The sequence below is a fragment of the Camelus ferus genome, chromosome 34, assembly GCF_009834535.1.
Source record: "Camelus ferus isolate YT-003-E chromosome 34, BCGSAC_Cfer_1.0, whole genome shotgun sequence".
NCBI classification, from domain to species: Eukaryota; Metazoa; Chordata; class Mammalia; order Artiodactyla; family Camelidae; genus Camelus; species Camelus ferus.
Genome location: NC_045729.1, coordinates 15,058,567 through 15,076,083, shown reverse-complemented (window position 1 = coordinate 15,076,083; position 17,517 = coordinate 15,058,567). Strand labels below are relative to the sequence as shown.

Genomic DNA, 17,517 nt, shown 5'->3' with positions numbered 1-17,517 from the left:
AGACTGCAGTTGACAAATTTATGGGAAGATGATTAAAGGGAGGGTCTGCAAAGATGATGACAGCTCACCTGAACAGGATCAATGAACAGAATAGGTTCTGTCAATCAAACATTTTCCAAAAACCAACTTCTGCATGAGATACTTTCTTCACCAAATACAGTATGGTTAAAAAGTATCCCCTGTCCCTTCCGGCTTCTTTGTCGGGTGGTTTGGAAGCTCTGTTTCTTTAGAGTTGGTTACTGATGCTTTACTTTGTTCCTTTGGTGGTGTCATGTTCCCTTGGTTCTTTGATATTCGCAGCCTTGAGTTGACAGATCAAATCACCTGCCCATCATGACCGTCCCAATCAATCTCCTCACTAAAGAGATGTTGGCCAAGGTCACAAAAATGAAATAGCCTACATATGTAATTACTTCCATTCCAATTTTGACCTACCTTAACCTAATTTGGCCTGCCCAAATCAAACTCATTTTGCTAACATTGCAGAAAGAGCCATACAGTGAGTTGATGGATGTTAACTTATTGCAGAAACTATTTCACAGTGTATACATATATCAAATTATTATGTTGTACAAGTTAAACTTATATCATGTTATATGTCAATTATATCTCAATAAAGCTAGAAAACAATAAATAATAACAAAGGAAAAAAAAAAAAGAAAGAGCCATCCAATTTGAAAATAATTCCAGCACTGCTGGACGTATTTGCTCAGGAAATTGGTATTGAGATTATCCATCCAAACACAGCTGAATACCTGGGCTGAGTTAATAAGAATCACCTGTGGAGTTTGTGGCACTAACAGATTCCCCAGTCATTCTGAGCCAGTAGATCAGAGACATGGCCCAGGAATTTGTATTTTTAAGGAGACTATCCATGTAACTCTTATGTGAAGGCAGTTTTGGAAACCATATAAATAATCAATGAAGAAAGAAAGGTTATCTAAGATACATACAAAACTTGACTTTTCCCCAGGAATTTTGACAGGATGTGTGTGTATGTATAACATCTCCCAGGAATTTTGACCAGAGAGAGATTGAAATTCATGGGATACACCATGTCTCATAAGCCAAGTCATCACAAAGTAAGGAGGGATGAATTACTCTGATGTAAGAGGTTGATACGTCCTCAAGAAGACCTTCGGATTTACACACCCACTGGAGGGGCTGCCAGGGAAAACACGGCAACGGTAGGGCGGCAGGGAGAGGTCTACAAACACCAGGATCTGATCAAACTCCAGAGCCACTCCAAATAGGTCAAATAGAAATAGTTTTTTTTTTTTTTTTTTTTTTTGTGACTGTGAAAATGAGTGTCCATGAGATAAGAATTAAAGGATACAAGATTCCAGGAAAAAACCCTGTAACTTCTTTTAGGGAACAAAATAACTAACAAAGATATTTTATTATTAATAGCGGATATTTCTATGCTTAGAAATAGAGAGGAAAAAAGAAGAAATTATATTTCCCATGGGAATAAAGAAAAAACCCAATGTGTAGGAGTCAGCTGCAGAGTTCTTGACCTTCAATAAATAGTTTTATCTTTGTGAGAATGACAATGACAGTAAGCTACTAAAGAAAAATGAAAACTACAGTTGCTTTTTAAATTCACGTTTATGTAACTTGTATTTCAGTCCTGTATAAGAATCAGTCAAGCTGGTTCGTTTGGACTATGATAAAATAGTTGTCTACATTTAAAAATCTGTGCTTAAATATATCATTCATAATTCTTTTTAAATTTTCACTTCAGACTTTACTTTCTTTGTTCTAGACTTTCTGTTGGTACATATATAAAATGTTGATTAGCCCACGATTTTAAACCTTTCAAGAGTAACAGGCTACTAGATATATGTATAAAGATGTTCCTTCAAAGAAATATCGAAGTATTCTGAAATGCACCTAGCTTTGAACTTAGATCATATCAGTTTTTCCAGTAAATTCTCGATCTCTAGTCTAGCCAAATCAGTGTCACAAGTTAGTTTACCATCCCCTTTACCTTATACATAGCTGTAAAATTGTATGAGGAGACAATGAAAACCATATCTTTAACCAATATTCTCAAATTAACAATTTCATTTCCGAAGAACTCTTGAACTCTGTGATGTTCAGCATCTAACATGCAGGGACACTGACAAACTACGTTAAAGAAAAGTTCTAAAAAACTAAAACATCATGGTTCTAATATTATAATGTCAGAGCAATTTATTAGGACTTGTCTGAAGGACATAAAATCCCAGTTATTAGGGAATAACTAATACTAATATCCAGATTAGCAAATCAATAAACCTAACATTACTAATTAAAATAAATGAGAATTTTCACACTAAATGACGTGCTATTTCACCTAGACTGCAAATTTTCTAAATTTTAAAGATTAATAAAAGATGCATTTTCATAGGGAGCTGGGGGAGGAGGAGTTCCTTTGCCCAGGCAGGCTGACACTTAGCTGGTACCCGGTGGTCCAGGTGAACCATTTGCTAAGACACTAAGACGTTTCCAAATATTTGGTACAGCGCTGCCACCCCAAGACCCCCCAGCTCTCTATATGATCCAGCAACGATCACAACAGGATCTTCTGGACCTTGTCCCATTGCTGTGGCCTGTGTTAGTTCTGGCTGTTAAGTATTGACACATCACCCTGTGCACTTGTGCATTCGTAACAATAAAGCAAGAAAAGTCGTTATTTGAGAGGAGAGGAAATTCAGTGAAACGAGTCTGAGACGGAGCAGTAAAGCCACAGAACAGCTGTTCCCGTAAGCTCTCAGTGATTTTAAGACTGAATAGCAAGCACATCAGATCAGAAGGCATCAGACGAGGAAGCAGAGAATGTTCTGTGAAGCAAGTTTATTCGCCTGAGAGTTCAAATACATAGTTACTTTTTCATCTGTTTTTTGCTCTCATGGTGTAGTTTTGGTCCTTCCTCACATAAGCTTAATCCCAAACCCCTTATTTCTTGGTGAATTTGGAGTATTTATTCATCCAAATCTCCAATCTTCACTGATGCAGCTGTCTTCTCACAAATCCAAGAAATTTCAGCGCTACAGCGGGAAATATAAATATTTCCTTTTTGAAAATAGGCACATCCTTTGGATCCATTGACCTGGGCATATTCATTAGCACTAAATCTGAAAATTAATCAATTTTAAATTAATTACGGGTGTCGCATTTGAAATTGATCATACCTCAGTGTTCTCAGTTCCCCTGACAACCAAGTATCTATATATCTGAATGTGGAGAGATTTCTGCTGCCGCCACCCATCAAAACACCTCAAGCTGGCACGTCTGAGTTTTTTATTTCAAATTAACCCTGATCCCAGATGGAAGCATTTAAGAAGAAAGTCAAAATTTGGAGTTGAGAATTTGTATTCTCTCTACTAACATGGTAGAAACTACCCAATGCAGATGATATTAAAATTACTAGAGTTTCTTTACTCTGGAACTCTATGAAGAAAAACAGAAAAAATAAAATCACACTCTGTAAAAATTTATTACATTTTACTAGGTAAAAAAATATAATTTCGTGTATATTTATACATACACAGCGGGTGAAAAAGAGAGTAAGACAGAGGTTAAGAGGAAATGAATGACCATGTTAGATGTGGTTTTAAAAGGTGAGAGATTGGAGGGGAGGAGGGTGTAGCTCAGGGGTAGAGCATGTGCTTAGCATGCATGAGGTCCTGGGTTCAACCCCCAGGACCTCCATTAAAATTAAACATTGTTTTTTAAAAAGTGGGAGATGGGTGTTGAGCAGAAAAACCCATGAAAAGGCCTTGGGAAATGGATGAAGATAAAGTGTACCTATGGAGAAAAAGTATAGACATGTCATTGCTATTCAAGGAATTTGCTGAGTCCCAGCTGAAGCACAGCATGACAGAAAATGAGCCATTATAATTAAGGAAACTTTGACAACATGCATTGAAAAGTAAAACAGGAGTGAGTTGAATGGATTAATAACTTGATGGGGTATGGAGGTAGAGAAAAATCTGCTACACCAGGAAAGATGCCAGTGCTCTTAAATTTCATCTAATATAAAAATACCATGCATTATATTAAATTATGACTATAATTGTATTTTCTTAATATATTTGTGATGAGGGGTGTTCCTGAAAATATTTGATTTTATAGTTAAAAGAACTTTGCAATGCTATGTTCCCCAATAAATATTTTTTTCATAACTTCAAATGGCTTCCAAAAATATAATTTTCCAAGTATTATGTATTCTATACGTGCTTTAAAGATTTTCACCAAAACCTTGACGTGGTGGGTTTAGCTCATTTTAATTCATGAAAACCATTTGCCATATAATCTAATTGGCAAATTCCCATCACAAAATTAATTGTTAAACTAGTCTGTTTAGACTTCCATTCTGTTAGAAAATTGCTGACAGTTATTCATTTGAATGAAAATGCTAATGTATGTTCTTATGATAAACACCACCCTTCTGAACTGTAAATGCTGGAGAGACCGGAGGGCTGGGAGGCTGGGCTCAGACCTGAAATTGCCACTATGAGCTAAGTGACCTCAGGCAAGTTATTTAATCTCCCTCTGATACCGTTTTTATCTATAAAATAGGAATATAACAGTGCTTTCATCATAGAGCTGATATTTATAAAGTACTTTGAAAATAGTAAGTGTTACTTGTGCTTGTTAAATAAAGAAATTTAAACTAATAGATGGTGTTCCGTGTCTTGCCATGAGTTTATCCCACACTGCAAAGCCCTTCCAGGTAATCTTCCTTTCCATATCTTTTATTTGTAGGTTGTAGTCTTTTTTGTATCTAGACTTATAATTAAATGAATATTTACTTTCTGAGCCTTCCATTTCCCAGTATCCTTAGCTTGTTTATTTCCCCAATAGTTAGAGACTTACAAGGATGGAGCAGGGGACAGAGCCGTCCTCCCAGAGCCAACGGCTGCCAGATGGATCCCATGACAATCCCAACCAGAAGAAAGGAAACTTAGGTATTGGCTGTGACTTCAGAAAATCCTGAGAGAGAAAACAGGAAAAAATGTAACATGAGAGCTACATTCCAGTTTGCAGGAGTAAGAGAGATGGGAACCCTCATCAAATTCCTGTATTCATTCTTACTCAGAATGTACTGAATTCCTACTATGTGAATCAGAAGTTCCACTTATTTGCTGTGCATCGTATGGGTAATTTCTATAACCAGGGCAGGACAGTCAACCAGACCTTTTCCTCCAAGCTGTCTATCTTCACCAACGTGGCGTTCTTGTCCACGCAGTTTTTTCTGCTGTTGGGCCAGGTTTTCTCCTCATTTGTTGCAAAATAATAGCAGCTGCTTTGGTACCACTGCCACGTCTTAGGACAAGGATTACATTTATGGTCTGAAAGAGAAATGCACCCAATAGCACAAACTGAACCACTCTGGAGCGTCCGGGGACTGGAAAGCAAATCATTTAATTGTACGATAGAACCTCAAAGCCACCACCCTGGAAACATATTGCTTTGGGAGCCTCTGAAAACAGAGTCACCCCGATGACACTTTAGGACAATGGTGACTGGAACTCCCTTTCCAAGGCTCAGTTTTCTGGCCTCAGAATTACTAGCTACACTTTTAACTTCTTATAACAACAGGATCACCTAAAAATAATTCATAAAGTGAGGGGCGGAAGTATCCAGGCTGGTATCACCCCAAGACGTGTCCCAAATTTGCCTCTGTGTTCTCAAAAATGTGAAAGGATTTCGTATCTTCCCTTGTCTTCTGTAAGTTCAGCACAGCATCGTTAGAAGTCATTGGTACAAATTTTGAAATCTGCACCTCTCGGGGACGGATGGAAATGTTAGCTACCTTGATTGTGGTGGTGGTTTCTTTGGTGTGTCTATCAAAATTCATCAAATTGTATGTCTGAAATATGTGTAGTTTACTGTACAGGAACCATGCCACAATAAAGGTGTTATAAATAATTAATTAATTAATTAATTAATTTTTTAAAAAGTCATTGGTAACACAGTCTTCCACACTCCAAGGTGGTGCACGTACGTAATCAGCCTAAAGACCGGAGCAACAGGTTTGATCTGATTGGTCAGCAGGTCCTGATTACCTGAAGTGTGAGTGATTAGCTCTTGGCAGAGTTTGATGGCCATTTGTCCCTGCCTCTTCAACAGGCTGGAAATCTGTGATTGGAGAGATGCTTCCTCCGTGGGGAAGCTCCTGTGGTTGCTCAGCTGCTGGGATAAGTTATCCTGCTGTTCGTGGATGACCTTCTGAAGCTGACTCAGTTTCTCTGAATCTGCGTTAGATTCATCTGATGTCTGCAAAACTCCAAGACATAACAGGAAACAAACTCACATCTCAGAAAATACTGCTTAGAATTTTTAAGGTTTACTAGTAGCTCCTAATAATCCCGCTATCATGGAGGAAACGCACTTAATCTTCTATTTCAAATTGTTTAGTACTCATCTTTATTATTGTATTTATATTTTAATTACAATTGTACTTGTGTTAAAATAATGAATTAATAATTATTTATCAGTGAAAGTTTCACATAAGGCAATGCCAGTCATTTTTCCTTTCATATTGGTGGAGTTTTTCTTTTCTTTTTGGAGTTCATTAATGTAATTATTGCTTTTTATTTTTGTTTTTTTAATGGAGGCACTCAGGCTTGAACCCAGGACCTCGTGCATGCTAAGCATGTGCTCTACCACTGAGCTATTTCCCTCCCCCTGTAATTGTTTTAATAGGAACAGAATTCTTTGGGGCAATGAGTATCTCAAAGTATGGTCTGCAAATTACCTGCATCAGAATTACCTCGGGTATTAAAAAAAAAAAGCAAATTTTAATGCCCTACTAGACCATTTCTGGTCCTGAATTAATAAAATCCACATTTTTTAATAAGTACTTCAAGTGATTCACCAGTACAATAAATTTAATAACCACTGCACTAAAAGTACTGCACTTTAGGAAAAAAAGTGTTCACCCTTCTATGGTGAGCCAATGAATATACATTATTATATCTTCATTCACTCTTTTAAATATACATCACTGTAGAAAATCAATTACTGATCCTCATAGTGATTGGCTAGTGCATATCTGTTATTACTGCTAGAAGATCATATTTCTTTTCAAAAGAGTAAGTTGCATCATTAGCCTCTTTGGGTCCAAATTAAGTATGTATAAATCCTAATTATCTGGGAGTTTGGAATTAGCAGATACAATCTACAATATACAGAATAGGTAAACAACAGGGTCCTACTGTAGAGCACAGGGAGCTATATTCAATAGCCTGTAATAACCTAGAATGAAAAAGAATATCTATGTATAACTGAACCAATATGCTGTCCACCAGAGAATAATATAACATTGTAACTCAACTATGCTTCAATTTAGAAAATCCTAACTGTCCATGAGTTCTTAAATATATTTTAAAAAATGAAATTTAGCAGAGGAGGTGTTAATGTCACTCAGCAAATAGACTTTCTTGACTCAAGTTCCCTGAAAGTGTATGTTGTACCAACTCGCTATTCTGTACTTCAAATACTTACCAGCAACCTAAAAAGTGTGTATTCTCAGGATTTTTTCTGCCTACTGTTAGTCTCAGACTCCCTGTCCTATCCGCCTCTGACTGCCCAATGATGGGTCAGAATCCAGAGAATATATGTATATTTTTTGACTATGGTGCTTGGGAGTGGACTTACATTATCATATGGAGGTGGTTCAGCTTTCTATTTACTGAGTGAGGTGGGATCAGGCAACTCTACCTCTTTGTTTGTATCTCTTTTTCCTTCACAGCAGTCAAGCTGAAGCTGCTGCTTAGAAGTTTTCTCTACGCTAGAAAGGTCTTGGGTGAGCAGATTAGCCAGTCTAGGACCAAGTCTTAGAGGTAAATGCAATGGCACGCCCTTCTTTGAAGCCACCTCCCTCAACTCCTTGTTTCTCAGCATCAGGATAATAAGTGGATGTGTGTCTAGGCAGAAAGGAGTCCCTTGATTCCAACTGATAACTAGAAAAATAAAAGTTGTCTTCATAGTCCAGTCTAGTTTGTCAAGAGAAAACCAAGTATTTAGGGCAAAATCCTCAAAATGATAAAGTATGTCCCTTCCAGGTTTACCTTGGAGACATGGGGGATGAGAGATGTAAGAGGTGGCAGAAGGTACTGAGAATTCAGGAGGCCAGCACCTATCATATAGTTTACAAATATGCTTCCTGGCCTCCCGTCTTGGGTTTGATGCCAGCACACTTACACATGATCCCCAAGGTCACCAACCCAATCAACAGCATCAGACAAAGCGCTAGCAGACCCAGGGCAGCCTGACGCCATATGGGGGATGGAGCTGGATACCCTGAAAAAAAGCCAGCAGGAGGATTAGCAAACAGAAATGCCTTCTGGTTGTCACACTTTGCGTTGTTTATTTTCCTAGTTAGCAAGCTTCCCGATACTAAAATTCGTCTCTTGCTTCTTCAGTTCTCCTACCTAGAAAATACTAAAAATAGTGCACAGTAAGGGCCCCACCATAGAGTTCCTCCATTTATTTTCTCCACCATTCTCCAGTCTTTGAAGAGCAAGAATCTCATAATTTGGGGGGTTTTGCTTTGCATCACCACACACCTTTCTTCTTCAAGATTCCTGAATTCATGAATGAGATGCTGTGGAACTTCTCCTCTGGATGATCCTGACTATGGCAGAGACACCACGTTGTTGACATTACAAACCTCCACAAGGCAGGTGTTTTGTGAATTCTGCTTTTATCTATCATGTATTTTATTTTTTCATCTCATGGATGAGGAATTAATACTGAATGAAAGAATGAATGAATGTGCAATCTAATCTACAAAGAGCAGAATAGAGTGAAAAGCCAGAGGATAATTCTTCAAAATTTAGCAATTTTTATATATTTATTCATTTATATATATTTTATCTATATATATAAATTATATATTATATATAGAGAGAGATATGTATTTATTTACATATATATATATAATGCTTTTCATATTTACCTCTCTTTCCTATTCCTTAATTCTGGATCTAGTGGCATTTAGCCCAGTGTTTCAGAGAGATGGGAATACCATCTCCAGGTGCCCTGCCCTATGTACCACAGTCACAACTCCTTTTTTCTCAAGGATTAGACTTTTTAAAACAAAACAAAACAAAAATGTACCATCACATGCAAAGTCTATTTCTGTTTTCTTTTTGTATTTTAGCCCCCTAAACCACATACACACATGTGCTTTTAATAAAGATTTATTTTAACAAAATAAATCTATCTAATAAAAATAAATCTAAAGAGAAGAGGGACGTTTTAGGTGATCCAGGACAACAGCCTACAGTGTCAACAGGTCCTTGAAGGCAAGGGGTGTAGTCTAATGTATTAAGCTGGATTCCCGACCACAGAGACAGCTATTTCTTCTAATTTGGTACAAAGGAATGAGTGAAAGATGAGGACTGAGCCTGGACTCCACCACGCAACAATTGTATGAACTTGGTTAAATCAGTTAATGCCTTTCAGCCTCAGTTTTCTCATTAATACATTGGAGAAAGGACTAATATTATTTCATTTACTTCACAGTTATATTTTGATAAAGATATAATATAAAATACTACACAGACACTTTGTTATTATTGCTTCAGCATGACTAATTATACTGAGAACTTAACCTTGCCTTAAAAAAAGTTTCCAAATACTTATAAGACAGAAACTACACCTGTCGATTTCTGACTCACTCATCCTCCAATTTTTCTCTTCAGTTATTTATAGCTTCCAAAAAAAAAAAAGGTCCCTCCACCTTCTCTGTTTTAGGAGACTCCCAACTGGCTTCCAAAAGAATATTTCCTTGCCTTCTCTCAAAAGGTATAAATATCAAGGACTACATTTATAAGAAGAACTCTTAGTCTCCAAACTCAATCTCTGATTGAAGGATATTCAGTCAAAATAATGCACTGTAACACAAAAAGCTTCATGAGACATAGCAGTTATCACGTCATTTTAAAAGGTCCTAGAAATCACATACTTTCTCCTCAAGTACGGGGAACGCACTTCACTGAAAGATCCCCCAACTTGGTCTCCATTTTGGAGAGTCCACACCACACCTCTCTTTAGCATCGGTCTCAAAGCCAGCACTTCAGGGCATCTAACACCTGTCCATTCTCCAAGGTCACATCTTGCTTTCCTACCTCTTTTCCTTAGGTTGTTTCCATCCCAATTATTTCCTGCTGCAACAGAATCCTGAAAGCTGAGTGTCGCGTAGGTCACTTCTTCGGACATGGCAGAAGAACGCTCTACTATAAATTTACCTAATTAATGTTTCAATATCTTCAGGCCCGGGAACAGGCTGTTCTTTTCAAGGCTGGGAGCTTTTCTATCAGCACCAAACTGACCCCAGACACATCCCACGGCCCCTCTGTAAGAACAGAATGGTGATCTGTTTTTCTGCAGAGAAAGTGAGAGATGTTAACTCTTCCCCTTAGAAATGGGGAGTTTGAGAATTGCAAATATTAACTACTATATATAAAATAGACCAAAAAAACAAATTTCTTTATATCACAGGGAAATATATTCAATGTCTTGTAGTAATCAATAGTGAAAAAGAATATGAAAATGAATATTTGTATGTTTATGTATGACTGAAGCATTATGCTGTACAACAGAAATTGACAAACTGTAACTGACTATACTTCAATAAAAAAAAAAATTTTTTAGGTAAATTGTTAAGAACCTGTGGTGGGCAGAATAACAGTCCTTCAGAGATGTCCATGTCCTAATTCCTGGACCTATAATTATGGTAGTTTATGTGGCAAAAGGGACTTTGCAAATGTGATTAAGATTACAGATTTTTGAGATGAGGAAATTATCCTGCATCATCTGGGTGGGCCCAAGTTAATCACAGGAAAGTGGAGACTCTTTCTTCGATGTGATCAGAGACAGATGTGATGACAAAGAGAAGTCATAGAGATACAGCCTTGCAGGGGGAAGATGGAGAAGGGGTGCCGGGGCCAGGGCATAAACGCTGAAAGATGAAAAGTAGAAGAAACAGATTCTCCCACAGGGCATTCTAAAAGGGCCACAGCTACGCCTTAATTTTACCCTAGTGAGATCCATGTCAGACTTCTAACCTTACAGAGCTGGGAGACAATAAATGAGTGCTGTTTAAGCTGCTATTTTTGTGTAATTGGGCAATGCAGCAAATCCGGAACTCACAAAATATTTAGGGGCTCTCCGTGAGGAAATGGACTAAGGAATCATTTGTAAAGGTTTCCTTTGGGGTAAGGAGGAGATGAGGTAACTGCACTCAGGAAGAGAACGTGGTGTGGGCTCTTGTTTTCAGGTGGTTGGGGGAATGATTCAAAACCTCCCAAAGTCCATCTCTGTGTGAAGATTATCTTAGTCAAATGTCCTCAGAATGAATTGCAACCACTTCACGGGTGGGGACGAATTTCCAATGGACTGCAGAAATGCAACATAATAATAATTCTTCAGTAACATTTTTGCGTAATCTCTAAATACATAAATGTACATATATTTTTTGTTAGTGTTTTTTTTCCCCCAAACTGATCATGTGCTCAGTCCAAAAAAAAAAAAAAATGTGTGGAAGCTCTGGAGTCATAATCAGCTAAACTCCACTGCCAAACGTGCAGAAATGAGTAATAAATTTATGTTTATGTTTCTATTCTAGGTAAATTGGATAAAGGCAGAAATCTTTGGTATGAGCAAAAGTTAAATCAAATAGGTGATTACAAAAAATGAGAACTGAAGGATTTTTTTCTGTCTTTGTTCTCGTCTTTCACTTTTACCAAATTTTGCAGATTATGTTTTCATTTTCACTTGCCTGACTCTTTCACATACCTTAAAGTTCCCTAAAAAAGTATTGAATGTCTTACTATCTTATATGAAATAATGCTCAGGTAAAATAATGATGAAGAATCTCATTAGGTTTCTAATTATTTCTATAAGAAAGAAGACTGACCGTACTTCCTACACACTGTCTTTATTATGACCCTAAAATGCTATTATTATCTGTAATTAGTTGATAATTTTATTTAGAAATTGTTGTCTGTACTACTCCTTCTTAAAAATTTCCAGCATCTCTGTAGCTCAATTTATCAGATTACACTATCAAATAACACACCTTGTTGCAATCATCAACCAAATTCCAGGACATTTCTCCTCATTTCTTTACCATTTTTTCAACTGTCTTAAATCTCTTTGTTCACCTCCTTTCCCATCATGATTATCAGTGATTTCAGTATTCGTGTAGATGATAGTTGCAATACCCTGGGCTCTCAGGTGCTGGATTTACCTCCAATAACCTTGACCTCACCCTCAAATCAACCACCCACTACGGTGATCATGCATTAAAGCTATGCTGTCCATTATTGTAATTGCTAGCCAATGTGACGATTTAAACTTACATGAATTTAAATTAAAAATTAATTTTCTCAGTCACACTAGTCATACTTCAAGTGCTTGATAACCCACAGGTGGCTGGCTATTGGCTATGGACCTGGACAGCACAAATACATAACATTTCCATTATCACAGAAAATTCTACTGTATGGTGCTCACTAGAGTCTGGACAATTTCATTACCAGTATGAGCATCTCCTCGACTATCTCAGCTTTAGATTTCTACTCTCTAACCTCCAACCTTTTTCTTCCCAGTCCAGATTCTACTTTGATGCTCACTGGGATATCAAATTCAGTGACCATGGCACTGTTCATTGTCATAAATCCCTCATGTCTCATTTCCTATTTTACCTGGCTTAGACCATTTCTCGGGGTTAATTATAATAATAGCTTCTGTACATTCAGCTACAAATCCAATGCTTATTCCTTCATTCATCATACGTATCTGAAAAATGCAGCCTGTTAAATAAACTCTACCTGCTCTATAACTGCATACAAGTAGTTGAATGTGACCTTATTAACTGGCCTTATTTTACATTTTTGAATGATAACTTGCCAGCACTCTTACTAACCAATCTATTCTGTGAATCCACTAATTTCCAATTTCTTTTCCTTTTTCAAGTCTCAAATTTCTTCTCTCTTTCTTCAAATTCAATTAATAATCTAGCTTCTTATCTTGAGAAAATTTCCTCTGCTCCACTGACTAAATATACAAAAAAAAAAACATTTTACATCTATATGTAAAGTAATATAATTTTCAACCATTTTCTACATACTCAAAAAAAAAAAAACCCCACAACAATGTAAACTGACTAAACTTCAATAATAAAAAAGAAAATAATTCTATATACTCTTACCTATGGTTAGTCTCCATCTAACATTAGAATCCATTCCATCTACTTATTCAAACATTCTTAACTTCTAAATTTCTCTCTTTTTATCTCTAAAATCCTCATTTTTTTTATCTCTAATGGTTCACTTACCTTAACCCACAAACATGATGTAATATCTTCATTAAAAAATAAGCACAAAATTTTTGTTTACTGCTCCCCCCACAACTCCCCCCCCAACACACCCTATTACTCCATTTCTTTAATTCTCTTAGCAGCAAAGGTGTTCAAAGGTTGTCTGTACCTACTGGCTCTTCCTACTTTTTTTTTAAATTTGAGGTATAATCAGTTGCAATGTGTCAATTTCTTCCTGCATTTCCTGAGCCCACTTTAATCAGGCTTTTCCCCTTACTATTTCTATTCACCATTTACCTCCACATTTAATGCATCCGATGCCTATTTCTCAGGATTCATTTAACTCAACTACAAACAGCATTTGACATAACTAATTATTCCCTTTAACTTAAAATTCTTCTTCAGAATACTCTGCTCTCTAGGACACGATTATCTCGGTTTCCTTTTGCTTCACTATCTAATCTTCCATCAGATTTGCAGATCCTTCCTCGTCTGACTGCAAAATGCTGCTGAGCCCCAGAGTCCAGTCTTTGACCCTCTGTCTTCTTCTGTTTATACTCATCCCTGGATGAGTCTTCTAGATTTAGGGCTTCAAGTCACAGCCATACATAGATGGCCTCCAAAGATGCATATTCACTCCAGGATTTGATCACCAGGCTCACGTCTGAATGGAGACTTGGCGTATTGATTTAATATGTTACAGAATTTTCAGACTTAACACATCAAAAAAAAAAAAAAAAAATGAACAGCCCCTTTCTACTCATTTCACTGTACACTTCTCCATTTCAGTAAATGGAAACTTCATACTTATCATCAGCCCAAAACTTAGAGTCACCTTTGACTTCCCTTGCTGCTTTCTCATGAATAAAATCCATCAGAAAATACTGTTCATTGCAGAAAATAAGGGAATACAGGTATTAAACATGGAAGTATTGTTCACCTGGGATACATGAAGAGATAATGAGTTTACTTGATGGGAAGTTGTAGTCTCACTCCGTTTTCTTCAGTGACTATTCCATTTCCACATTCTATGCCTGTTTCAGAGCACACTTTTAAAGGGGTCTGTATTGGATACTATTCAAACAATGGGCAGCACAGGAATAAATTTAAAGTTATTTACAATAAGGAGTGGAAAAAAAATAAAAATTAAATCCAGGGGTATCAAAGACCTAACGAAAAGATAAAAGCAGAAGGAAGAATATGGCCACAAGGAGGAGCCATAGGATGAGTGTAAGAAAATTTATTTTGAAATGTATATTCATCCTATCAGGATAATAAAATATCCAGATTAAAATAAAGGGTTATGGAGAAAGACTGATTGATTCAAATCCTGAATCAACATTCTCTTGTCTAGCAACTTTTGACAAGCCACTTAACTTCTGTGCCTTATTTTTCTTGTTAGTTAAATTGGCATAAGTATAACACCTAACACAAAGGCAATTAATATAAGTATATAGAAACAATAATAAATGGTATCACTATTATTATATCAGAATTAAGCTTAAGTTATTCTGGATGCTCTTAAAAGTGGGAACTTCTGCAAAGCAAAGGAAACCATCAATAAAATGACAACTTTTTGAATGCGAGAAAATATTTGCAAAATATTTATGATGGATAAGGGGTTAATAGCCAAAATATGTAAACAACTCATACAACTGAATATAAAAAAAAAAAAAAGCCCCAAACCCTGATTTTTAAAAAGGCAGAAGACTTGAATAGACATTTTCCAAACAAGATACACTGATGGCTAACAGGCACGTGGAAAGATGCTCAACATCACTACTCACTACTCAGAGAAATGCACATCAAAACCACGATGATATATCACCTCACACTTTCCAGAACGGCTATCATCAAAAAAAAAAAAAAAAAAAAAAAAAACGCAAATAACAAATGTTGACGAGGATATGGAGAAAGGGGAGCACTTGTACACTGGTGGTGTAAATTGGTGCAGCCACTAGGGAAAACAATGTGGAGATTCCTCAAAAAATTAAAAATAGAACTACCACACCATCCAACATTTCCACCCCTGGATCTATATCTGAAGAAAACAAAAACATTAATTCATCCTCTAGCCATCATTGTATACTGATCAGTCTTATCCATAGCACTTTACATTCCACTAGTTCTCTTTGGTTTGCATTGATTCCTTGCCATTGTGAGCATAGCGTGTTTTACTGGTTCTTCAGCTCTATGCATAGATAATGGAGTCTGGACAATACCTAAATTTGAAAGACATCATTGTTCAGTGGAAGGAACTTGGAAACTAGGTAGACAGTGATGCTTCTTACAAAAAATATGATCACCATATGATTCAACAATCCCCCTCTTGGGCATATATCTCGAGGAATCTCTAATTTGAAATGATACATGCACCCCAGTGTTTATTGCAGTGCTTTGGAAGCAACCTAAATGTCTATTGCAGATGACTGGATAAAGAACTTTGGTGTATATATATATATATATATATATATATATATATATATATATACACACACACACACACACACATACACATATACATATACATACAATGGAATACTACTCAGCCATAAAAAAGAATAAAATAATGCCATTTGCAACAGCACAGATGGACCTGGAGATCGTCATTCTAAGTGAAGTAAGCCAGAAAGAGAAAGAAAAATACCATATGATATCACTTATATGCTGAATGTAAAAAAAAAAAGGCACAAAAGTCCTAGTGTCTAGCATGGGGAATTAAATTCAATAACTTGCAATAGCCTATAATGAAAAAGAATATGAAAAGGAACATATATATATATACATATATATATGTATATATCTATATATAAAAAACTGAATCACTGGGCTGTACACCAGAAACTAACACAACATTGTAAATCAACTATATGTCAATTAAAAAAAATAAGAAACAGAAAACAAAAAGCATGATCATAGAAAAGCCCCCAAATTAAACTCCTCTTCCTACATGTGCAATATTAGGATTAAAATGCCCACTGTACATACATTCATTCATTCCTCATTCAGCAAATATCTATTGAGTGCTGTTTGTTAGTCACTATTTTAGAGCCATGGAATACATTCTTGTGGGGACACACGACAAAAATGTATGTACCTAAGACTTGATGTGTGTCCAACAGTGATAAGTGCAATGAAAAAGCATGAGGCAAGAAAGACAGACGATGAGACTGGAGAGTGGTAGGGTGGGAAGGTTGTTCTAAACACTAAAAGGTAAAGGTTAGAGAGCTAAAATCTAAGACTCTGTGCTCCCCAAGGGCCAGGACCATGACTTTCTCCATGAATGCTCACCACTAATTTCAGTGCCTGACACATAATTAAATTAATAAAATACCTGATTTAAAATAAAAGAGACAATTTATGTAATATTATCTCAATCTCCAAAATAGTAAACAAAGGTTCTCATTCCAAATCCAAACTCATCAGGATATTTGGAATGAAAGCCTTCTTCAGCTCTACTTTCCTAAGCCAAGGAGAGAGGGAGCAATAAAATATGCAAGTTGAAATACAACGTCGGCGACAGGCCTTGTAGGGTGATTGAGAGATACCTAACAAAGCCTGCGGATTGGGGAAGAGGGAGGGAAAAGTTAGTTATATCTATCGCTTTTTCCTGCGGTTCTCTGCTTAATTTTTGTTGAGCAACTGACCTTGTACTTTTGGGGATATGTAGAGAGAGGGAGCAGAATTAAGCCTTATGTTATCAGGGCCTCCTTTGACCCCAAGAGTCTGCACTCACCCAGCATATTTCTAATACCAGAAAGCAGCACTTGATAGATTCAAATAAAGGCAGAGATATGTTTATAGAACACAGATACAGACATAAGCCCCTCAGGCTGTAGCTAAAGTTATCAAAGGTCCAAAATCCATTCCTGGAAATTTACTTTAAAGTGTATCTACTGGTGTTTGATCCATGAATTTTCACCAGAAATCAGTCCATTTAAACAAGATGATTTAAACTCCGCTAAGGTTAAAATGAAGCATGAACTTCTGCTCTTTGAAAGGATACACACGATGGACTTCATTCAGAGGGGAAGATAAGGAAACAGGAAACCAATGCCATATCTAGTCCTTTACCGCAAGTTATTATTTTGGTTTTTTGTGTCCAAGGTCCATGTATCTCGGAGTAGCTATTAAAAGGCTTCCTGGAAAGAAACAAAAAACAAAAAAAACAAAAACCATGCACCCCCAACTCATAC

The 17,517-nt window shown here is 36.6% G+C and overlaps 1 protein-coding gene across 1 annotated transcript; it reads right to left on the bottom strand.

The window, feature by feature from the left end:
- Nucleotides 1-2,823: 2,823 nt before the first annotated feature.
- On the bottom strand, nucleotides 2,824-14,284 carry CLEC12B (C-type lectin domain family 12 member B). Its single transcript, XM_006192177.3, is given in 8 exon segments — nucleotides 2,824-3,119; nucleotides 4,864-4,877; nucleotides 4,879-4,980; nucleotides 5,185-5,339; nucleotides 6,057-6,275; nucleotides 8,197-8,295; nucleotides 10,128-10,383; nucleotides 14,262-14,284. Coding segments are annotated over 7 exon segments (834 nt in total). The 5' UTR covers nucleotides 10,219-10,383; nucleotides 14,262-14,284; the 3' UTR covers nucleotides 2,824-2,965.
- Nucleotides 14,285-17,517: the final 3,233 nt, after the last annotated feature.